General features: G+C 45.2%; 1 protein-coding gene across 1 annotated transcript in view; it reads right to left on the bottom strand.

Moving 5' to 3' along the window:
• Positions 1–24,197, bottom strand: part of SHMT2 (serine hydroxymethyltransferase 2) — a 230,782-nt gene extending 206,585 nt beyond the window's left edge. Inside the window, exon 1 of the mRNA XM_082248353.1 lies at positions 24,041–24,197. Coding sequence (XP_082104479.1) covers positions 24,041–24,073 — 33 coding nt within the window. The 5' untranslated portion in view covers positions 24,074–24,197. The remainder of the gene's footprint in view (positions 1–24,040) is intronic.
• Between the last annotated feature and the right edge of the window lie 1,366 nt (positions 24,198–25,563).

Genomic DNA, 25,563 nt, shown 5'->3' with positions numbered 1-25,563 from the left:
AAGTTTTCCTCTCCCCCTCCCTGCAATCTTCTGGGACACGTCACAGGTTCCAGAAGATTGGCTGACCATTAACGGGGTGCAGTGCGACTCGCGCAGTGCACACCTAGCTGTGAAACCACAAGCTGTCACAGCCGGGTGCCCACACTTGTAATGCTGGGGCCGGGAAGAGGAGAGGGAAGAGAATCGAGGGTTCGAGTAACCACACGGCTGGCTCGTGGGACAGGTGAATGTCTGCTTATTAGGGTCCGTTCACAACTGAGCCATTTTCAGCTTGTAAAACGCTCATCTCTGAAGCTCGAAAACACCCAACAAGCAAAATTCCATTCATTTCAATGGCCCCTGTTCACATATGAGCGTTCTGTCGCCTAAAGCAAAATGCCTGATGATCAAAAAAAGTACGAGCTTCTTTTTTGGCAGAATACAAGCATTTTTGGCCCCACAGACTTCAACAGAAACGCATGTAAAACACTTAAATAGCAGCTCCCCCCCCCCCCCTAATTTGTCTCTCCCTCTCCTCCCCCCTAATGCTTTCTATTGGCTAAACAAAAATGCCTGAAAAAAAGAAAAAAAAACAGCTGCAAAACTATTGTAATACACTTCCAAAACGCTTTAACAGAATAAATGTATCCTAAATAGAAAACTATCTTTAGATCGATTGTTACTCCAAAAGGATTTTATTAATGACTTTTTTTGCGATACGGCACTGCGTAACTGACAATTGCGCAGTAATGCGATTCTGTATCCTAATAAAATTGATGTCCCACAAACAAGAGCTTTCTTTTGGTGGCATTTGATCACCTGTGCGATTATTATTTTGTGCTATAAACAAAAAAGTGACAATTCTGGAAAAAAAAAAAAGTTTTAGACCAAATTTGTGTTCTGCTACATATTTTTGGTAAAAAAAATCCAAATAAGTGTATATTGATTGTAAGATGCAATACCTTTTGCACAAACCAAACTAAGGGAAAGATTTAGGTCATTTTTATTCATTATTTTTTTACTAGTATTGCCAGTGATCAGTGATTTTTAGCAGGACTGCAACATTGCAGCGAACAAATCGGACACCTGACATTTTTGACACTTTTGGGGGGACCAGGGACATTACTACAGTAATCAGTGCTAAAAATATGCACTGTTACTGTACGAATGACACGGGAAGGGGTTAACACCAGGGGCGATCAGAGGGTTAAATGTGTCCCTAGGGGATGCTTTCTAACTGTGGGGGATGGATTTATGGAATGAACACAGAAACCTGTGTTCCTAAATAGGAGGCACACAGGATCCCTGTGTTCATAACTGACAGAACAGCGGTCTGCTGTGTTTACAACAGCAGACTGCAGTTCTATCTTGACAGGGAGCGATCATGGGTGCCCAGGTGCCAATCACGGCTGCCGTACCCGCTGATTGGTTCCCCTGTGGTGAATGTGTGTGTTCCCCCACTAGCGGTCCCACGAAGCAACGTACAGGTACGTTGTTTCGCGGGACAGAGCCGACCTGCTGAAGTATATGCAATGCTGGCAGTCTGCAAGTGGTTAAAATAAATTTTATAAAAATCAAAAAAATCTGAATAAAAAAAGGACTATTTGCATGCTCTACCCTTTAATAAAAAGACATAAACCCCTTCTGTTCTAAGAAGGCTCTATTGTTACATAGTAGTTGAGGTTGAATAAAGACAATAGTCCATCCAGTTCAACCTGTGTAGGTGTGTGTGGCCGTAATCATCTCACATAGCCCTTAATGTCCTGATCCTTGAGATGTACGTCCAAGAGTCTTTTGAAAGCCACCATACTTCCCGCAGAAACCACCTCTTGTGGTAGAGAATTCCACAATCCTGTAGCCTTAACAGTAAAGTAAACCCCCCTCGAGTCCTCATTCAATCCTTTCGACTGAATAGCTTTTTTTCTATGCTGAGATCACAATTGAGGTATTTATAAATTGCTATCGTGTACCCTCTCAGGCGTCTCTTCTCCTTATTGCGCTTTGCACTTCGTATATGCAGGACTTGTTGGCTCCTTTTAGCCCAGCTCACCATAAATCTGTCAGGTTGTACCACTTCCATCTATAAAATAACTGATTGCTACTCTACTAAAAGCTCCTCCAAAAAATTCACAATGATGTAGAATAAGAAAGGGGTAAATCCAGCTGTGAAAGAGGGACACCTTTATTATTGTCTTCTGGGAAGGGAAATATAAAGAAACTTTGCAAACTGAAATTCTATGAAACATGAAAAAGTGGGTGGTGACAACCCACAAGAGCTTTCCCAAAACTGAAATACCAATATACCATGGAGTCACAGTGAACGGGTTTGGCCATCATCTTTAAAGTATCCACAGAATGTAGAAAGACGTATGCCACCCAGTCACATGGTCTCTTTAGGTTCCACTCCGACTCGCTGATAGCCATTTATTGACAGAATGGCTCAGTAAACAGAACACGTCCACAATCAGCAAAGCTCTCCCCTTGATCCGTAACAGAGTTCAAGTCCAAAGAATAATAGCAAGTCCTGTGTTTACTTCTTCAGCTCAATGACTTGGTGCAAATGTCTCTTCTGCTATTCCTCCCTCCCAAACAGTGTGGTTACAATCAAGGTCCAACGCTTCCAGATAATAAGAAAAGAAACCCATACTCAATCCAGTTACACTGGGGCTAGCCAGCTGTGGCTGCTGTAAAATGACTTTTATGCAAGAGATGTGCAGACACACGTACACAGCTGCAAGGGAGAAAACCGACAAAATTGGGCTATAAAGTCAGCCGAGCGTGGCATGTCTCTGAAAACACCATAATAAACCTATTTCCAGCCACTTACTCTAGCACATAATATTATACCAATTCTGCTGTTCCTACCATTCACATATGGTGATTATTATTAACCCCTGTGCTTGGGACAGATGCAAATGTAAAAACTCTGCAGAATCTGCGATTGCATTTAAAGCTGAACTCCAGGCGCACAAGTAAAATTTACTTCGCTAAGTGCATCTTCAGCGGTATTAAGAATGAGCTTTGTAACTGCCAAATGATTCATTATTAAAGAGGTTGTAAACTCATTAAATTTTTTTTTTTTTTTTTTCAACCTGAAAGAGAAACACATAATGAAATACTTACCTTAGAACAAGCCCCCGCCGTGCCGCCCGCTTACCTGTATGACTGGCGACATCTTCAGTCACCCGTCTTCCAGGATCGCGGCACCCGGCCATCTGATTGGCCGGAGCCGCGGTGAGGTCACAGCACGGGGCTCTGAAGGAACGGCACCAGCAGCCGTTCCTTCAGAGCGCATGTGCCAGTGATGTCACTGGCTGCATGTAAGGTGAATATCTCCTAAACGGTACATGTTTAGGAGATATTTACAGTACCTATAGGTAAAAGTTGCAGAGGAGGGTTTACTTCCTCTTCAAGTGTTTGGTTTCTGGCCTAAATAGATCTATTATGCAGTTTTCTGTTAGGATGTCCAGTTCTTTTGACTTGTCACCAAACTTTTCTGCATGTAGTTTTCAGAGAACAATGCTAAGGGCAGCGCAACACTAGTTAATCAAATACGGTGCTATTCAACTTGAAGTGCAAAAAATCTTTCTAAAAAAGTGTCAAGTGCACTATCAAGAGGTTGAAAATATATGAAACAGGAAGATACTTCTTATAACAGCATCTTATCAGGATACATCATCTTAATATAAAATTCACCAAGTGTGCCTTGAGGTCAATTCACTAAGAGTTAAATAACGGCGAAAACAATGCAGTAAAATAATGCATGCGGAAATCAGTTGTGAAAGTTCAATTTAGTATGACTCTAGCATTAAATAACGAATACGGTATTTTTTTCAATTGTTCAGTAACTACTGCATTTTCTCAAGCGGTAATTTATCACACGTGTCGGTGGGTAAGGGTTGTTTAAAGTCATTTCCTTATAACATCGTTTTAATCTAACATTTTTTTACAGTAATCTGTATTTGGATGCATTGAAATTTGAACTAACTTCTGAAATGTATGTCTCCTGATGCTTGGTAATCCAAGCTGTGTCTTCCATGTGGAACTATTTTCAGGCAACAAAGTAATTGTAAAGTCATTTTTTTTTTCAATAAAAATAACAAATATTGTACTGACCTGCTCTGTGCAGTTGGTTTTGCACAGAGTAGCTCAGATCCTCCTCTTCTCGGGTGCCTCTTCGGCTCTCCTGGCTTCTCCCTCCATTTGAGTGCCCCTACAGCAAACAGCTTGCTATGGGGGAACCTGAGCGGAGTCACAGCTCCCTGTGTCCACACAAACGGTTTGGCCCTGCCCCCCCTCTCTCTCTCTCTCTCTCATTGGCTGACTTTGACAGCAGCTAGAGCCAATGGCGTTGCTGCTGTGTCTTAGCCAATGAGGAAGTGAGTCCCGGACAGCTGAGACAGTCCTGGACATCACTGGATCGAGATGGGGTTCAGGCAAGCATTAGGGGGGCTGCTGCACACAAAAGGTTTTTTATCTTAATGCATAGAAAGCATTAAGATTAGGGATCGACCGATTATCGGCAAGGCCGATATTTCGAGGGCAGATATTGACTTTTGCCAATATATGTGTATCGGCCCCAGAACTGGCCGGTATTCCAAATATTGCTCATTTGAGGGTTAATTGATGTCACATAGCATAATTCCATTTACAAAGGTTATTGAATATGCCACTCACATAAGTACAAAGATACAGGCAATGAAGTGATGTCAGGACATCACTTCCGGGTACTGGCGCCAGATTCAAAAAAATTACAGCATTCAAAAAAACAGCCAAACTTGGCGTTTTGAATGCTTTTAAGTGCAGAGGTGGGGTTTGGGGTCTTCTAGACCCCCAGATCCCTCCACAAGAGTACCTGTCAAGTAATAAAAAAAAAAAAAAAAAACATTTAAAATGTACGAAAATATCAGCTGATACCTATATGCAATGGCCAAAATATCGGTATCGGAAATGAAAAACAGATATCGGTCGATCACTAATTAAGATTAAAAAAAACCTTCTGACTTTACAACCCCTTTTAACTGCATTGCTTTCCTTTACTAAATCCATCATCCCGTAAAATTTTTTTTTTGTAAATTTATGACCTACTAGGGAAAGTGCTCTGATCAGCTGCTGATTAGTGTATTCTGACAGAGTCCCTGACAGAATACAACACCTCAGCTCCTCTATCCTCCTTGTTTGTGTAGATGGAGGAATCCGTTTGTTTTATTCTGTTCAGCCCACTGACTGAACAAAAAGAATAAAGGATATCCATCTATGGCCTGATTTACTGATAGGTCATTGCTTTTGTGAGGGGTTCTGGGTATCAATGCCTAACACATTTCTCCAAATAATTGCTGGCAAATGTAAATGCATCAGCATGATTGGTCGATGGCATCTCAAAAAAAAAAATTTATAAAAAAAAAACACAAGGACACACCTGACAAATTAAAGCTAGAGGAGGTTTCAATAGAAAATTAGAAAAAAAAAAAACACTTTCGGTTGTAAAGTTGGAATTTTCTATTGGAACCTCCACCAACTTTAGGCCCCTTTCACACAGGCAGACCATTCAGATCCGCCTGTTCGTTTTTTGGCGGATCTGAACGGTCCCCCCATGCATTCCTATGGGGCATCGGATGTCAGCGGAAACATGTCCGCTGACATCCGACCTGATCCGATCCGTCAAATCTGGACGGATGGAAACCCTATATTCCATCCGTCCAGCGGATCGGATCGTAAGCGACGGTCCGTTCTCATCCGATTCCCCCCATAGAGATGCATGGGGAACTGACAGCTGTGTCTCCTCACACAGCACAGAGACACAGCTGTCATCCTCCTGCTCAGCGGGGGATCGGCGGATTGATCCCCCGCTGAGAAAAGCGGAGTCCCTTTGACGGACTACAAGTGTGAAAGAGCCCTTAGGCCTCTTTCACACATACGGTCCATTTGTCCGTTTTTCATCCATCCGTTGATGGATGAAAAACGAACATCAGTGCATCTCTATGTAAAAAACGGATGATCATCTGTTTTTTGGAACGGAGGAATGCCCTATTTTTCATCTGTCAAAAAAACGGATCGGACAAAAAACGAATGTAAACAGTCAAACGGTCCGCATTTCTTTCATTTTTGCATTGGTAACGGACAAAAAACGGACGAAAAACACGGACACATTTTGACGTGACTGAACGGGCCGTATGTGTGAAAGTTTGTCATTTGTGTCCCTGTTTTTTTGGCGATATCATTGGCTATCAAAAAAATAAATATAAAAAAATAAAAAAAATGTACCGTATATACTCGAGTATAAGCCGACCCGAGTATAAGCCGAGGCCCCTACTTTTACCACAAAAAGATGGGAAAAATGATTGACTCGAGTATAAGCCTAGGGTGAGAATGCAGGGCGGCGGGCATGGTGCAGAAGAATGCAGGGCGACTGGCATGGTGCAGGAGAATGCAGGGTGACTGGCATGGTGCAGGAGAATGCAGGGTGACTGGCATGGTGCAGGAGAATGCAGGGTGACTGGCATGGTGCAGGAGAATGCAGGGTGACTGGCATGGTGCAGGAGAATGCAGGGTGACTGGCATGGTGCAGGAGAATGCAGGGTGACTGGCATGGTGCAGGAGAATGCAGGGTTGTGGGCATACTACAGGAGATGCAGTGCTGTGGGCATGGTACAGGTGGACCATGCACGCAGCACTGCATCCCTTGTAGTATGCCCGCAGCCCTGCATAATGGCAGGTAGTGAAGCTGTTTCACTTACCTGTTCCAGAGGCACCTTCATTTTAAAAATGGGGCCGCCCGGCGCCAACACGTCATTGCGCACGCGCCGCCGCTCGTATACTTCCGGCTATTCCCGGCCTCTCCCGAGCGGGAGACATGTATGCGCCGGGCGGCGCCATTTTTAAAGCTTAAGCACGTCGGAGCGGCCAGGGACTTTTTTTTTTTCTCTTGACTCGAGTATGAGCCGAGGGGGACGTTTTCAGCACAAAAGAAATGTGCTGAAAAACTCGGCTTATACTCGAGTATATACGGTATGCATGCAAGGTCAGCATTAAAACAAGTCTTTTTTCACAAACTAAGCAGAGGTCATCTTACATGACCTTCTGAGATTTAAACAGATCTTAACCTATCAAAGCTTTTAAATCTGAAAAATCAAGAAGCAAACTGCTCATATGAGTCCTATTAGCTCAGTGAAAGACGTATTGTTGAATAAGCCAATACAGTTAAACGCTGAATGGAGCTCTTTTATGAAAAATATTCCCATAACAAAACACGCATAACCAAAATAAAGCCATACAAAAGTTTTGCAACAATTTTTTTGGTGCCAGAAGCCAAGAGGCATGTGCCCAAATCAAATATTCTATACCAGGGATATGCAAACTCTGAACCTCCAGATGTTGCAGAACTACAAGTCCCATGAGGCATAGTAAGACTGACAACCACAAGCATGACACCCAGAGGCCTGATTGAACTTGTAGTTTTGCAACAGCTGGAGGGTCACAGTTTCCATATTCCTGTTCTATACCATTTACCTTTATTACTCTCCCAGGCTGACCTGAAATAGTTAATAAAAACACCATCAATGATTTACGAGCAATGGTTATCAATTCCTGGGATTTTTTTTTTTTTTTTTAGCTTTGGTTCATAGCGGTTTTTCCCGAATTCTGCTTAGCTGTGCACCTCTATCACAACCTTGACGGTGTCACCTGTCCCTGCCAGCAGCCACTTGGAACAATCAAACTAATTCAATAGATTTATTATCCTTTAAAGTGATACTAAACAGAGAAGTGGTAATTGCCATAATTAATTCACATAAATCATATTCATCATGCCACGGGATTTTGTTTTTTTAATCCTCTAAGAACCTTATTCCTGCATGGCTGTTGCATGACCTTCCCCTGTTCTTTGGACTCTGCAGGGAAAGACTTCTATTACTCTGCGGATGTATGGTCTTCTACAGTGTGAGTCTGTGTCTGGCCAGCCCTGATTGGTGCTGTGCTACTCACATGACCAAAAAAAAAAAAAATCAGTTTCAGAATAACAATTCCAATTAGATTATGAATATCAAATAACAGCTTTACAGCTCCCTAGAACTCTTTTTTTGAGCACCAGATGTGTATTTATTGTGCAGCAGTCAGATGATTGACACTGGCTTTCATTTTGTACAGACGATCTACATCCAAGACTTTTTTTTTTTTTTAAACTTTACATGCATTAGTAACTACATTAGATATATTTAAAACTAATTTATAATAAAAACAAAGCTTTTGTGTGAGTTTTAGGCTGCATTCACATGTGCGTTGCCCGTGATTTGCAATAGCACCCCAAACGCTGTGCAATGTTGCCGCGATTTCCGCCTGCCGAATCGCGGTAACATCGCACAAAAAAAAAAAATTGCGGGACGCATTACGCCCAAAAAAGTACAAGAGCTTCTTTGGAGCGTAATGCGTCCCACGATTTTTTTTGCGCGATGTTACCGCGATTCGGAAGGCGGAAATCGCGGCAACATCGCACAGTGTTTGAAGTGTGATTGCAAATCACGGGCAACCCACATGCGTCCCGCGATTGGCAATGATTTCCAGATCGCGGGCGGAATCGCGGCGATTCTGCCCGCGATCAATACGCTGACATGTGAATGCAGCCTTAGTGAATGCAATCAATCAGCAAACTATATCCCACCCTCATAGTGATTATTAATAGGAGTTTATGGAGGAGTGGGGAGTTCATTTACCACTGTGTATATGCCCACATGTGTGGCTCTATAGTCATGTGGGCTGTACAAATAAGAAAAGGAGGAAACAAGGAAATTAGAAGGAAACTGAACTTGGAGAATGCTCCGTAGAGGGCACCAGCTGATCTACACAATCTCAGGCTACAGCTGAAGGTAGGATCAACCAGGATGAACACTCTGTTACATTAGAATGTCATGAGATTTTTTCATAGTCTGGGTTTAATGACATTTTAATGCCAATTCTTATAATCTGCTAGGGCTGCATGATTTATATTATATATATATATATATATATATATATATATATATAAATAAAAAAAAATAAAAAAAAAAAATCGCAATCTCGATTCAGCGCCCCTCATGATCTTAAAGCGGAGTTCCAGCCACAAAAAAAAAAAAAATTCAACATACATACCCCCGGGACAGTCAGGGCTAGTACATTCCACAATGGCTAGCCTCTGATTTGTCCCGGTTCGCACTTACCTTTTAGAAGAAATACTTACTTTTAAAATGTATTGTCCAGCGCTGCCATCTCAGGTGTGGGCAGCTTGAAGCCAGCGCAATCCTCTTCTGCGTCCTCTTCAGTCCCACGATGCACTGCGCCGGCCCCGCCGTCACTTCTGGGGCTGCAGCGTCATCCCTGCACAGCTTCTGGGCATGCCCAGAAGCTGTTTAGCAAGGTATGATGGCACCTGCACCGGAACTGACGTCGGGGCCGGTGCAGGCGCATTGATTCCTGGGAGCGATGATGTTCAGCTCCCAGGAATCAATGCAAAGCGGAAGTGACGGCGCGGGCCGTGGCCGCTGAGGGAAGTGGAAGAAAGGTGAGTATGTTTTTCTGCAATTACAAGGTAATTAAAAAAAAAAAAAAAACATAACAATCGTAACTACCCGTTTCTTTTTCAGGTGAGCTATAGCAAGCGGATGGCCCAAAATTGACCATGTCGATTTTGTGGCTGGAACTCCGCTTTAAGCCAGCATTTCCACAATTCAGTGCAGAGCCGTTGTCTGCTCAGAGCTGCCAAAAAACAAAGAAGAAAGAAAGCAGCCAGCAAATTTTTTATCAACGTTGCTCGGAGCTGAGAGAAATAGAAACATTGTATCATTTGGTTCTTTTAGATCAAAGGGATGAACTTCGGTCTGTAAATGGAGCAGTTTAAGCCTTTTTCCGGCACTTGTTGCTTACAAGTTAAAATCAGTATTTTTGCTAGAAAATAAAACCCCCAAACATTATATACATTAGAAAATAGAGAATAAAATGGTGGTCGTTGCAATATTTTATGTCGCACTGTATTTGTGCAGCGGTCTTTCAAATGCAATTTTTTGGGGAAAAAATACACTTAAATAAAAAAAACTAAAACCGTGAAGTTAGCCCAATTTTTTTGTATAATGTGAAAGATGATGTTGCTTAGAGAATCATGCTCTTTATTCTAAGCAAAACAATTGTGATTCTCATTAAAGAGGAAGTAAACCCTCCTCGGGAAGTTGTACCTATAGGTAAGCCTCATCATAGGCTTACATATAGGTACTGTAAATATCTCCTAAACATGTACCGTTTAGGAGATATTTACCTTTAATGCAGCCAGTGACGTCACTGGCACATGCGCTCTGAAGGAACGGCTGATCGTGCCGTTCCTTCAGAGCCCCGTGCCGTAACCGTCGGCTTCCGCGCGCGTGCGCGGGAGTGACGTCACCGCGGCTCCGGCCAATCAGATGGCCGGATGCCGTGATCCCGGAAGACGGGCGACTGAACATGTGGCTCGTCATACAGGTGAGTGAGCGGCACGGCGGGGGCTCGTTCTAAGGTAAGTATTTCATAATGAGCTAGTATGCAATGCATACTAGCTCATTATGGGTTTCTCTTGCAGGATGTAAAAAAATAAATAAAATTTTAAACGGGTTTACAACCTCTTTAAGAAACGTGCAGCTCTAGGCTACTGAAAATGCTAATCCCCTCTGTTTATCTTTTGGTGCTGATGGTTTAGAGCTGTCCATTGACACTCCATGCACCCCTCTACTATTTATCCATAGCTTTTTTCCTGGGTCTCCCAGCATCTTTTGTGCATAAGTTGTGAATTTTGGGGGGGGAAGAAGGGAGGCACTCTGTTTAGTACAACTTCCCCATTCTCTCCACCTCATTCACATCACACCGCCATCCTACACTGGCTGGCACAGCACCCTCTCCTCCATTGTACCTTGCAGAATTCTATGTACTACACAGAAAATTCACATAAATTTTTAAGGAATTTAATAAACCAAAAATAATTGTGCGCTACCCCTGTAAATAACAGACCTAAATCTAATAAACCCTAAATAATATAAAAACCAACTGAGGGTAGAACTGCTGTGATCACCTAAATGTATTCCCACATCCTAAAATATGAGACATAAAATATGTGACAGCGCTGCACAAATTAAATCAATTATACATGTAAATATAAAATAAAAAAATAAAAAAACCCTTGCAAAAAAATGTAAGTGCAAGAAAGACATCCAACATGATTAAAGTGCAATCCAAAGTGGGCAATTCCTAAAGTGCTGAAATAGTGCAACAGATTTCAGCGTCTCTTCAATTAAAGTGCTTATATTAAGGAACCTCTTAGATGGCTTAAAAGTGCAATCCAAAATAAACAACTCCTAGGGTGCAAAAAAACGTGCATGTGTAAATCACTTGGTGTCCTCGCCTTCAATCTTGTGCTCAAATCACCAGGTGCCTGCTCGCCTTAATTGTAGACCCACTAGGGGGCGACACAGCAAATTATAAAACTACTCTCTGGCATTCAATCGCTAAACGGCTCCAAACTACTTAGCAGTGCTCCAGAATGACATATAGGAAGAAAGAGACAGTCTCCAATAGTGCAGTACCAGAGTTATAGGTTGCAATAAAACACAATCCCAGCTTCATAAATTACACACATTTATTAGAAGGAAAAAAACAGCATATAAAAGCAATTCCAGTAGTAATTACAATAAGTAACATCAAACCTGCCCACCGATTGGTACCTCTACGCGTTACGCCTCCAGTTCAACCAACGTGGGATGTGGCGTAACTTGTGCAGGTACCAAGGGGTGGGCAGGTTTGATGTTACTTATTGTAATTACTACTGGAATTGCTTTTATATGCTGTTTTTTTCCTTCTAATAAATGCGAGTAATTTATGAAGCTGGGATTGTGTTTTATTGCAACCTATAACTCTGGTACTGTACTATTGGAGACTGTCTCTTTCTTCATAGATGTCACTCTGGAGCACTGCTAAGTAGTTTGGAGCCGTTTAGCGATTGGATGGAGAGTAGTTTTATAATTAGCTGTGTTGCCCCCCTAGTGGGTCTACAATTAAAGAGGAAGTAAACCCTCCTCTGCAACTTGTACCTATAGGTAAGCCTTATCATAGGTTTACCTATAGGTACTGTAAATATCTCCTAAACATGTACCGTTTAGGAGATATTTACCTTACATGCAGCCAGTGACATCACTGGCGCATGCGCTCTTAAGGAACGGCCGCTGGTGCCGTTCCTTCAGAGCCCCGTGCCCGTCGGCTCCCGCGTGCGGAGGTGATGTCACTGCGGCTCCGGCCAATCAGATGGCCGGATGCTGCGATCCCGGAAGATGGGCGACTGGACATGTCGCCCGTCATAGAGGTAAGCGGTCCAACGGCAGGGGCTCGTTCTAAGGTAAGTATTTGATAATGAGCTAGTATGCGATGCATACTAGCTCATTATGTCTTTCTCTTTCAGGGTGAAAAAAAATAAATAAAATTTTGGTTTACAACCTCTTTAAAAAAAAAAAAAAAGGTACACATGCAATTCACCTGGTGATTTGAGCACAAGATTGGAGAGGACACCCAGTGATTTACGCATGCACTTTGAGTAGAGATGTTGGACTTTTGCACCCTAGAAGTTGTTTATTTTGGATTGCACTTTTAAGCCATCTAAGAGGTTTCTTAATATAAGCACTTTAATTGAATAGAGACGCTGAATTCTGTTGCACTATTTCTGCATTTTAGGAATCGCTCACTTTGGGTTGCACTTTCATATTCGAAATCTCTCTTGCAACTTACATTTTTTTTACAGCTGTTTTTATATTTACATGTACAATTGATTTAATTTGAGCAGTGCTGTCACGTATTTTATGTCTTATATCAAGGAATTTAGTATTCATCATGTTTATTGACCTGCCATAGATTTGCTGGTTTTACTATGAAATAGATTCATAACAGGATTTAGTATAAAAGTAAAATATGCAGTTTGGTAAAATTATTACTTATTACATTATTAAACAGGAAAAACCTGTTATAATTACTGCAAGCGTTGTAGGTTATCCATTTTGCTTAGGTCCTGTTCGCACCTGCCCATTAAACTGCAGCATTTTATGTGCAGGCAGCAGTCTGTTTGAGACCGCAGAGATCTGCAATGGGGCTGTGTGATGAGTGGGCCACCCCCTGCAAGGGAGCATTTTACCTTTCCCAGAGTTCAGCTTTAAAGAGGAACTAAACCTTCCTATCCTTTACTGCCAAGGAAGCGGCCATCTAAGCCTCTGTTCCACCTGCAGTTACCATGGCATGTGTCAAAGATTCACATGTTCAGCGACATTTGATAGTGTGACTATTTGGGTTAGAGCACAAGCAAATGTGAAAGTTATTCATCATCATAAATTGATGGGTTTAGTTCCACATTAACCACCTGACCTCCGGAAAGGTTTTCCCACTTCATGACCAGGCCACTTTTTTTGCGATACGGCAGTTATTTTAACTGACAGTTGCACGGTCATGCAAAGCTGAACCCAAACAAAATGTATGTCCTCTTTGTCCCACAAATAGAGCTTTTATTTGGTGGTATTAATCACCTCTGCGGTTTTTATTTTTTGCGCTATGAACAAAAAAACGACCTACAATCTTGAAAAAAAAAAAAAAAAAAAAAAAAAAAAAACACAATATTTACTTTCTGCTATAAACCGATCCAAAAAAAAAAAAAAAAAAAAAAATCTAATTTTTTTATCACCTTAGGCCAATTTGTATTCTGCATATATGTTTGGTAAATAAAAAAAATAAAAAAATCCCAATAATCGTATGTTGATTGGTTTGCGCAAACAATATAGCATCTACAAGCTATGGGATATTTTTTATTTATTTTTTTTACTAGTAATGGTTGCAATCAGCAACTTACAGCGAGACTGCAACATTGCGGCGCACATTTGGGACACCTGACACTTTTTGGGGACCAGTGATACAGTGCTAAAAATATGCACTGTCTCTGTACTAATGAATTTGGCTGGGAAGGGGGTTAAACATCAGGGGTGACCAAAGGGTTAACTGTGTGCCTAGCCAGTGTTTGTGCACTGTGGGGGAGGTGCTTTTACTAGGGGGAAGGCATAGATCCATCTTCCTCCTTTACAGGAACACAGGATAAATGCCTTCTGTACTGACAGAATGGCAACCTGCCTTGTTAACATAGGCAGATCGCCGTTCTGGCTCTCTGCCCAATGATCAGAGGGTGACTCTGCCTATCGAGTCTAGATTACCCACAGATCAGCTCCTGCTATGTCTAATCACAGTGGGACAATGGCGGCACGTATGTGCAACGCAGACCCGGAAGTAGAGCTGCACGATTAATTGTATGAAAATCGCGATCTCGATTCACCCCCCGACGATCTAAACCTGACATATGCTCGATTCTTTGCATAGCTGCAGAGAGAACAGCTGTGGAAAAAAAAAAGCCTCCCGCAAACAAACGCCTATCAGCATTTATGGTGTGAATACACAAATAGAATATCGCCAAATCATTCGACCGCCGACTTTTGAAAAAGTATTTGTCAGTCGAAAACGTTGCCAACATACGCGGTCCGAATATCGCCCGACCGTTGCCCGCCGACCATCGAAACAGTGTTCCTCGGTCCTCATGTGTGATGAGGTTATACAGATTTAAACTGAACGACCTCAACACCAACATATAGAATATCATTCATTCGTAAACGAGACAGAATTTTTCGGGTTTTTCAAACGGTATTTTTCGTTCACAATATCGATAGCGCTCATTGATGGCTGGGCATTAACGAGTAGAATATCGGCCGATCGCTTGCTGAACGGAAATTTTCGGCCAATTTTCTTATTGTGTATTCCAGCCATAAGTCTCCCAGTAACTATAAACAAAATGATTACATTGTATCTTTTCCTTCCCTCTGCCAGGGAGAAAGGAAGTTTAACCTCTTAGGCTTCTTTCACACGGCCGCTCCGTGTGAAAGGTCCGCTGCGGGACTTTTTTTTTTTTTTCCACGGAGCGGAGGACATTTCTGTCATCCGCTCCGTGTGCCCGCATATCATCCCATCCGTTTGCGGATGATATACGGACATAATGTAAGTATATGGCACTGCGGATGTCAGCGGATTACACCGCTGACATCCGATTTTCCTTCCTTTCCGTTTTTTACACGGAAGAAAAAATAGGGTTCTGTTCCATTCGAAAAAACGGAACAGAACTGAAAGGAGGAAAATCGGATGTCAGCGGATGGTATTCCGCTGACATCCGCAGTGCCATTCACTTACATTATGTCCGCAAATCATCCGCAAAAAAATAGGATGATTTGCGGACACACGGAGCGGCCGTGTGAAAGAGCCCTTAGACTAGACCTTTTTCTGACACTTGTTGCTTGCAAGTTAAATCATTTTTTTTTGCTAGAAAAGTACTTAGAACCCCCAAACATTTTATATATTTTTTTAGCAGAGACCCTACAGAATAAAATGGCGATTGTTGTAATATTTTATGTCACACTGTATTTGCGCAGCAGTCTTTCAAACGCAATTAATAGACTTTAATGAATAAAAAAAAAAAAAACGTAACAGTAAAGTTATCCCAATTTTTTTTTGTTACACAGAGTATCGTGAGAGAATCGTGATCTTTATTCCAAGCTAAAAAAATCGTGATTCTCATTTTGGCCAGAATCGTGCAGCTCTACCCGGAAGTGTCGGATCACGTAGTTAGTACGTGATACGGCGCAATAGTGCCACCTTGCTGCAGTATATCTATGTTATACTGGCAGTAAGTGGTTAAAGTCTAACGCCAGGATAAAAATTAACCCATACCTGCCTTCACTCTAGCGCTATGGTGTACTGGAACTCCCCTCTGCTTCCTGGTACTGATCTTTGCCCATTTTCATCATTGACCAGGCCAAACTGATATTGCAACAGTTGATTCATCTTGACCTTGCAAAATTGTACACCAAGTGTACAGGGTGCACAGGCAGGTAAGAAACTTAATGCAGAAAAGACATAGTGTACCTCTTCTGCATTAAGGCGTAACTCCACTTTTGTTGAGAAAAAAAAAAAAAAAACATCCCCCTGGGGATCTCTGTACATTACAAGGATTTTAAAAAAACTTTGTTGCAGATTCCTACCTTTTGTTATCCTGGAAAAAAACAGGTTTGTTCCTCTGTTCTCCTGTGCTGAGTGGGTCAAATGGGAGTGGTTTCATAATTATCTAATTATCTATCAGCTGTGGCAGCTGCAGGGCTCCAATGAAGAAAGCTATTTGGAGTATCTCACCAAAAATTACATTTTTATTGCAGGGGATGCCAGAAATCTGACTTGTATCTTAGTGCAGACTTTTGGGAAAATTGGTAAGCCAATCACACAAGCAGGAAATTATGTTTCTGGGGGTGTGGTCAGTACACATTCTGTGTACAGAACAGCTCCAGGTAGCCATATTGCATTGCATTTTCAGAAAATTACAGTGGCTGCAGGATGAAAAGAAAAGGTAATTTTTAATAACATTCAATTACAATATGATTTGTGTCGCAATTGTATACGCTATATTAATTTATCTTTGTGTTTTTTTTTCCCCCCCACACGAAAGTGGAGTTACCCTTTAAAAATCCTGCCTGTTTGCCAATTTTCCCCCAACGTTCCACTTTAACCTGTGGTCATTTGATCAGCCAATGCAGGGTCCTGCTCCTCTGTTTACTTCCTAGATGGGTCCCTTTTCCAGGTGTCAATGTCACCACCTGTAGGATATGGCAATTTCCACTGGCTGGCCAGTAAAATGGTGCTCTCAATGTCCAGAAGAGGACTGATGCCAGATCAAGGGGAGTGAAAGGAAACAGAGTGGAGGTTTAGCATACGGCAAAGAACTAGAACTAGTGGTCCCCAATTGCGGAAGCTGTAATTCTAAAGCACATGGGTGATAATGGGAGTTATGTCACCTTGAACCAGCCAATCAAGATGGGCAAAGGTTGTCAACCAAAAGATGGTGCCAGTGAGGGATTTCACGCGTGTCAGACCGTTGAGGCTAAGAGCCAGTTCACATTACAGCGATCCGACTTTGCCGGGCGACCTCACAAGTCGCGGTGCGCTGCTCGCACCGAGACCTCGGAGCGGCCGGCACGGACTTCATAACATTGAAGTCTATGCAGGTCGCCCCAAAGAAGCTCCGGACCCACGGGTCCACAGCTTCTCTATGGAAGGCGACCAACGGCGACCTGTCAGGCGACCAGGTCGCCCCAGTGTGAACCGGCTCTGAAGGTAAGTTTTGCAAATTTTAGTTTTGCTTTAACCGGTTGCCGACCGCCGCACGACTATATACTGCGGCGGTCAGCCCCGGCCAGGCAGAGTGACATATGGGTACGTCACCAGTCTGTCACTGACTTGAGAGCCAATTGCGGGCGGGCGCGCATCCGCCGAGGCGCGTGCCCGCCGCGGCTCGTTCACTGACAAGTCAGTGCGTGTGACCAACGGACCCGGGAGTGAGTGGCCAAGTGTAGTTGGATAAAAACCGCCAAAGACGACACCGGGCCCTTGATGGTACTCAAGGCCAATTTCTGTTCATCCCCCCGTTGAAGGAAGGTCAAGAGCCAAGCCACCGAGAAGGAGCGAGGATTACCCTAAAGAGACTCACACCACGCAATGTACGTCTTCTACGTACAATGGTGGATCTTCCTAGAAGTAGATTTCCTAGCTGTTCACAGACTTAGATAAACCCCTATCCACAGCACCTGCCGTTCAACAGCCAAGCCATCAAAGCCAGCAACTGTAAAGCAGAATGGAAGATTGGTCCTTGGGACAGCAGATCCTCCCACAGAAGAAGCCTCCAAAGAACGTCGGCGATCAACCACACCAGATCAGTGTACCAAGCCTGGCAAGGCCAGTCTGGAGCCACTAAGATGACCGGAATCCCTTCTGCCTCGATCCTGCATAGAAGTCTTGGCAGAAGCTTGAGAGAAGGGAAGACGTAAATCAGACGATACTGACCCCACAGGGCCACCAGCGTGTCTGCGGCGTCCACAAGAAGATCCCGTGACCGAGCCACAAACCTATGCACCTTTCTGTTGAGCCGAGATGCCAACAGATCCACCTCGGGAATGCCCCACCGGAGACACATCTAATGAAAAACACCTCCGGATGAAGGGACAACTCCCCTTGGTCCAATGCTTCCGACTGAGGTAATCCGCCTGCCAGTTTTCCACCCTGAGAACAGGCTGGCATCCATGGGGCCACTGTCCAAAACAAGGAGAGGAAGGATTTGCCCAGCCGAAGCGCCGGAGAGCGAAGCCACCATATCAGGGACTCCTTCGTACCCAGGTCAGCTGGATCAGATTGTCCAAAGACTGCGGAGTCTTGTCCCATTTGGTCAGAATATCCCTTTGTAGGGACCTCATATGGAACGGTGCAAACAGAACCGCCTCAAAAGGTAGACACATCAGGCCCAGCACCTGCATGCAAGTCCAGAGGGAAGACCATCTGCTGGACAGCAGGAGACGAACTGCAGCCTGCAATTTGTGGAGTTTGTCCAAAGGAAGGAGCACTCTGACTAAGCTGAGTCCAGAGTCAGACCCAGAAAGACCAGCTTTGTGGACAAAAATCAGAGCAGACTTCTGAAAATTCAGAATCCAGCCAAACTCCCTCAGTTCATATGGTGATTTCCAGGTTTTCCACCAGAGCAGAAGGAGACTCTGCTCTCAGAAGGAGGTTGTCCAAGTAGCCCAGTACCGCGATCCCCCATTATAGTAATAATGCTAACACCGGGGCTAACACTTTTGTGATGACCCGCGGAGCAGAGGCGAGACCAAAGAGTTTTGCCACAACCTGATAATACTCCTCTCCCACGGCAAAGCGGAGGAAGCGCTGGTGGCAAGCACATACAGAATGTGAAGGTAAGCATCCTTGGTGTCGATAGAGGCAAGAAAATCCCCCTGATGCTGGGATGCCACCACAGTGCGTATGGACACCATGCTGAACTTTGTGCACCCGCACAAAGCAGTTCAGCCACTTGAGGTCCAGGATTGGACGCACCTTGCCTTCTTTCCTGGAAACTGTAAACAGGTTTGAGTAAAATCCCTAAAAAAACTTTCCGAAGTTGGAACCAGGACAATCACCCCTTGAAGTAAAAGGTCTTGTATAGCCCCAACAGACCCAGTAAACGGTCCGGGAGACAAGCACAAGTTGGAAGGAAAAAAACCTTGCAGGAGGACAAAGTAAAACTCGATCTTGAAGCTGGACTGTATGACTTAGTGGGCCCACTTGTCTTGTACCAGGGAAGTCCATGGGTTTGGAAACCAGCAAAGACATCCCCCCAACCCCTGATAAGGGTGAGGGCGCACCTTAATGCTGGAGGAGCCCGGTCTCAGCTTGCCAGACCAGGTTCGTTTGGATCCGACAGAGGAGGCACTGAAAGGCTTCCAAGTCCTTGTTAGTCGACCGTGATAGACAAAAAAACTTCTTATGAGCCGAGGAGGAGGGCCCACGTCTACGACGAGGTTCCTTGCCCTTAGTAGCCTGCGGAAGAAAAAAAGTACTCATTCCCCCTGTGAGACCTTTAATGATGTCATCCAGGGTAGCCCCAAACAGGCAATCCCCTTGAAAAGGGAGATCAGTCAAGGCCTTTTTAAAAGCCTGGTTTGCAGACCAGCATTTAAGCCAAAAGACACGCCAAAGGACCACTGCTGAAACAGAGAACTGAGCCACTAGGGGAGCCGCATCCAAAGAGGCATCACAGATAAACTGCAGCCCCTGGACGAGCTGGTCCGCCAGCTCAGCAAAGGCAGGGCGGAGCTGTGCTCCCTCCACGTCACAGCGTAAAGGCTTAGCCCACTCGATCAGAGTTTGACACCAGGGCAATGGTAAATGCCAGCCTCAGTGCCGAACCAGCCAGAGTGTACTTATTGCAGGCCACAGCCTCTGCCTTCCTGTCAGCCGGCTCTTTAAAGGTCGGCGACTCTTCAACCTGAATCACGGTTGCCTTGTTCAATCTGGAAACCGGAGGGTCCACCACCAATGGAACAGTCCATTTCATAATGAGACACTCCTCATAGAGATAACGCCAAGAAAAACGCTTAGGGACCCCAAGCGGATGCTTTGGTCATCCCTACTCATTAGCGACAATTCTATCAAGATAAGTGGGGAAAGGAAACACCTTTGCCACTCTAGATGGCGAGTGCCAAAGGGAACCTGCGCCTTTGTTGCAGCTGTGTCCACGGTGCAAGACAGTGAACACAGGGCCCACTAGAGGACGTTGGGCCCTCAGGCCACCAGAAGATGGTTTCTGATTGTTTGGTCAGAGACATTCACACCAGTGGCCTGCTGGAGGTCATTTTGTAGGGCTCTGGCAGTGCTCATCCTGTTCCTCCTTGCAGAAAGGAGCAGATACCGGTCCTGCTGATGGGTTAAGGACCTTCTTTGGCCCTGTTCAGCTCTCCTACAGTAACTGCCTGTCTCCTGGAATCTCCTCCATGCTCTTGAAAATGTGGTGGGAGACACAGCAAACCTTTTGGCAATGGCACATATTGATGTGCCATCCTGGAGGAGTTGGACTGCCTGTGCAACCTCTATAGGGTCCAGGTATTGCCTCATGATACCGGTAGTGACACTGACCCTAGCCAAATGCAAAACTAGTGAGAAACAGTCAGAACAGATAAGTAAGGAAAAAAATACAGTGGCCTTCACCTGTAAAACCATTCTGTTTTGAAGGTTGTCTCATTGTTGCCCATCTAGTGCCCCTGCTAATTTCATTAACACGAAAGCAGCTGAAACCGATTAACAACCCCCTCTGCTACTTTACTGAACAGACCAATATCCCAGTTTAATTGACTTAATGTTATACTCTGATTAAAAAGTGTTCCTTTAATTTTTTTGAGCAGTATGTTTTCTCAGCAGAAAATAATATTTTATATTTTACAAGAAAGTTGCTATTAGGCACGGTTCACACTTGTGCGATGCGGGAACGCTGTGAATTTGCAGCCTGTTCCCGCATCGCAAACGCACCCCTGGCAGTTCACACTGCCATATGCGATACGCAGGAGGTGTCAATTAAATGTTAACGACGCCCCCAGTTTGATCGCATATCGCAGTGCGATCTGACAGTTTGCACAGAATCGGATCGCACAAGTGTGAACCACTGTGCGATCCGATTCTGAGGCGGCTCAAAAAATGCCTCCTGTGCGTCTTTGGTGCTGATGCAGTGCGAATTCAGCCATACAAAGTGTATGGCTGAATTCGCATCCGCACAGGAGATCGCATGTAATGAAGGAGCAGTGCGCTCCGAATTACATGCGATCTCGCAAGCCGTAATGTGAACCGGCACTCATATTGGGTTTGTGTGCAATAAAAACCATTAGTGTATTTAAAAAAAAAGAAAAAAGTGGCACTGACGGGCAATGAGGTGGCACTGGCAGGAGACACTGATAAGCAATGATATGCGATGCTGATGAGGCAGCACTGATATATTGCACTGATGGGCACTGATAGATGCACTCCCAATCAAGCCCAGCTGTCAACCTGGGAAGATGATGTCGGAAGTGGACAGGCAGTGAGAGTAGGGCTGCAACTAACGATTAATTTGTCTGTCGACTAATCTAACGATTATTTTTATTTTATTTTTTTTTTGCTTAATTGAGTGTTTTTTTGATTAGCTAATTAATCCTGTAATTAATACAGACCCCTCAGTAAGCCCCCTCCCAGTACAGACCCCACAGTAAGTCCCCTCCCACCTAGTACAGACCACTTAGTAAGCCCCCCTCCCAGTACAGACCCCTCAGTAAGCCCTTCCACCTAGTACAGACCACTTAGTAAGCCCCCCCTCCCAGTACAGACCCCTCAGTAAGCCCTCCCACCTAGTACAGACCACTTAGTAAGCCCCCCTCCCAGTACAGACCCCTCAGTAAGCCCTTCCACCTAGTACAGACCACTTAGTAAGCCCCCCCTCCCAGTACAGACCCCTCAGTAAGCCCTCCCACCTAGTACAGACCACTTAGTAAGCCCCCCTCCCAGTGCAGACCCCTCAGTAAGCCCTTCCACCTAGTACAGACCACTTAGTAAGCCCCCCCTCCCAGTGCAGACCCCTCAGTAAGCCCTCCCACCTAGTACAGACCCCTCAGTAAGCCCTCCCACCTAGTACAGACCCCTCAGTAAGCCCTCCCACCTAGTACAGACCACTTAGTAAGCCCCCCTCCCAGTGCAGACCCCTCAGTAAGCCCTCCCACCTAGTACAGACCACTTAGTAAGCCCCCCCTCCCAGTACAGACCCCTCAGTAAGCCCTCCCACCTAGTACAGACCCCTCAGTAAGCCCCCCTCCCAGTACAGACCCCTCAGTAAGCCCCCCCTCCCAGTACAGATCCCTCAGTAAGCCCCCCCCTCCCAGTACAGACCCCTCAGTAAGCCCTCCCACCTAGTACAGACCCCTCAGTAAGCCCCCCCCTCCCAGTGCAGACCCCTCAGTAAGCCCTCCCATCTAGTACAGACCCCTCAGTAAGCCCTCCCATCTAGTGCAGACCCCTCAGTAAGCCCTCCCATCTAGTGCAGACCCCTCAGTAAGCCCTCCCATCTAGTGCAGACCCCTCAGTAAGCCCTCCCATCTAGTGCAGACCCCTCAGTAAGCCCTCTCATCTAGTGCAGACCCCTCAGTAAGCCCTCCCATCTAGTGCAGACCCCTCAGTAAGCCCTCCCATCTAGTGCAGACCCCTCAGTAAGCCCTCCCATCTAGTGCAGACCCCTCAGTAAGCCCTCCCATCTAGTACAGACCCCTCAGTAAGCCCTCCCACCTAGTACAGACCCCTCAGTAAGCCCTCCCACCTAGTACAGACCCCTCAGTAAGCCCTCCCACCTAGTACAGACCCCTCAGTAAGCCCTCCCACCTAGTACAGACCCCTCAGTAAGCCCTCCCACCTAGTACAGACCCCTCAGTAAGCCCTCCCACCTAGTACAGACCACTCAGTAAGCCCTCCCACCTAGTACAGACCCCTCAGTAAGCCCTCCCACCTAGTACAGAACAAGCCGGTGTAGCGCCGCACATGTGACATCTCTAAGTACCTGGGTGATCGGGGAGGATGGCGAATGTGTTGCGGCAGAAGCTGTGGCGGAGTACAGGGGTGCTGGAGACAGTCAGCGCTCACCTCTTGTCTCCGACATCGGTGTGAACGGAGCCCGGGGGGGGGGGGGATTTCACCCGGCCGGCAATGCTGCAATCGGCGCTGCAGCCGGCCAGGGGGTGTGTGACGTCACGCGTTGACGCCTTTCACGCACGTCGACGATTTTTTGTAGTCGACGCGTCGTGGCAGCCCTAAGTGAGAGCAAGCTGCGCTCATCACAGCACTATCCCTGCAGGGTGCTGGTATGCACATAAGAGCGTGTATCCCGCTCCAGCAGGCCGCAAACCCACGGCCTAAATTATCGGCCAGGCCTACGCTAGTCTGCGCATCCGCAGTTGGGCCACATGGGAGGATCCCGAACACTGCTGCGGTATAACCCAGGTCATGATCTCCAGTTGCCACTGTGACCTGGCGCCTGGGTTTTGTCGAGCCCTGGGGTACAATGTTGCATGACCGCGTAATTGTCATTCAAAGTGTAACAGGGTTTAAAGCTGAAAATTGGCCTGGGCAGAAAGGGGATGGAAGTAACCAGTAGACAAAAGATTAAAAAACTTGGCTCCTAACTTTTTAAGCTGGCTCCTAGATGCAAAGCACATTTGTCAAGCCCTGATTAAGTAGTAGAGACAGGTACACTTGGATCATGTGTAGGGCTGTATGGAGGAGACAGCTCCCTGATAAGGTTCCAGGAATTCCTGCCCTCAGTGATAGATAGACATGTTACATACACACATTATACAATATACAGAGAGTCCATTAGGAGTATATAGAATAGTAATACACATCCATAGCACAGCACATTGTATAGAACAATCCCCGATCACTGTCCTCCATCCCCCATCTAATGACATGCACGGTGACAGAACAATCTCCATGTAGCGGAGCCCTGTCCGGTCCCGGGTGACAGCTGGCCTCTCGGATGTCCCAGCAATTAGTTAATGATCCATCACCCAGACACACAGGACAGCCTCCGCCAGCATCCCTCCCCTGACTGACACACATCTCTCACCTGAGCCAAGCGGCGGATAGAGAACGGTAACATGTCCTACAGATCACACAGCACCCGGGCCTCCCGCACACCTCCGATCAGCACCGGGGAAAACACGTGGGACTGAACATGCGCACTGCAAACCCGCCACGCTGCTACTCTTGCTGCATGTGGACGAACACACCGCGCATGCGCCCCATCCGTGCTGTCTACTAGGAAGTGTAGGAAGTCTCTTCTTACTTGGGATTAGTGAGACCCGTGAGCGCTAACTCCTCAAACGACTGGACACAGCTTTGCAAGTTTGGGCTGGTTCAAACCAGTGGGTGATGTGTACATAGCTCTCAACTCTCTCTCATTTCAAGGAACTGTCCCTAATTTGGAACTTAGTCCCTTTTTTCTCCTCATTTGCTCTTTTTTATGGTCTGATCTACAGGTGCATCGCAAAAACTTAATCATCAAAAAGTTTATTCAATTCAGTAATTCAATTCAGAAAGTGAAACTCATATGTTATATAGATTTGTTACACACAGAGTGATACATTTTAACCACTTAAGCCCCGGAAGATTTTACCCCCTTCCTGACCAGGGGGTATTTTGCGATTCGGCGCTGCGTGACTTTAACGGACAATTGCGCGGTCGTGCGACTCTGTACCTAAACGAATTTTACGTCCTTTTTTTCCCACAAACAGAGCTTTCTTTTGGTGGTATTTGATCACCTGTGCGATTTTTTGATCATGCACTATAAACAAAAAAAGAGCGACAATTTTGCAAAAATAACAATATTTTTCACATTTTTTATATGAAATTCCCCCCAAAAAAATGTAAAAATCAAAATTTTTTAAAATTTTTGGCCAATTTGTTTTCTGCTACATATTTGGTAAAAAAAAAATCACAATAAGCGTATTTTGAGTGGTTTGCGCAAAAGTTATTGCGTTTACTAACTAAGGGAAAGATTTCTGTCATTTTTGGTGTTTTTTTTTAACGCGTAATGGCGGCGATCTGCAATCTTTTTTGCGGGACTGAGACCATTGCGGCGGACAGATCGGACCCTTGACTGACATTTTTGACACTTTTGGGGGTACCAGTAACATTACTACAGTAATCAGTGCTATACATATGCACTGTTACTATAGAAATGACACTGGGAGGGAAGGGGTTAACTTTATTGGAGAGGGAGGGGTTAAGTGTGTCCCTAAGGGCGTGATTCTAACTGTCATTGGTTTGGCTAGTGGTGTAATAGCACAGATCAACGGTCCTACATAGCAGGACCGAGTGATCTGTGTTTTTACACAGGGGAGAATGACAGGCAGCTTTGTTTACATTAGCCGCCTGCATTTCTCCCTCTCTGCCCGACGATCGCGAGTGACCGGCGGACATCAGGTCCGCCGGTCACACGCGCCGGCTTCCTCTGGTACGAGCGGGGGCAGGAGCGCGCCTCCGGGGGCGCGCGTGCTCACCCCCTATTCGCTCCCAGGCTAGTGACGTACCGGTACGTCACTTTGCCTGGGAGGGGCCGTATATATAGTCGTGCGGTGGTCGGCAAGT

This window comes from Pelophylax lessonae, assembly GCF_965119305.1.
Source record: "Pelophylax lessonae genome assembly, chromosome: 2".
Lineage (NCBI taxonomy): Eukaryota > Metazoa > Chordata > Amphibia > Anura > Ranidae > Pelophylax > Pelophylax lessonae.
This window is presented reverse-complemented; position numbering and strand designations above follow the sequence as displayed.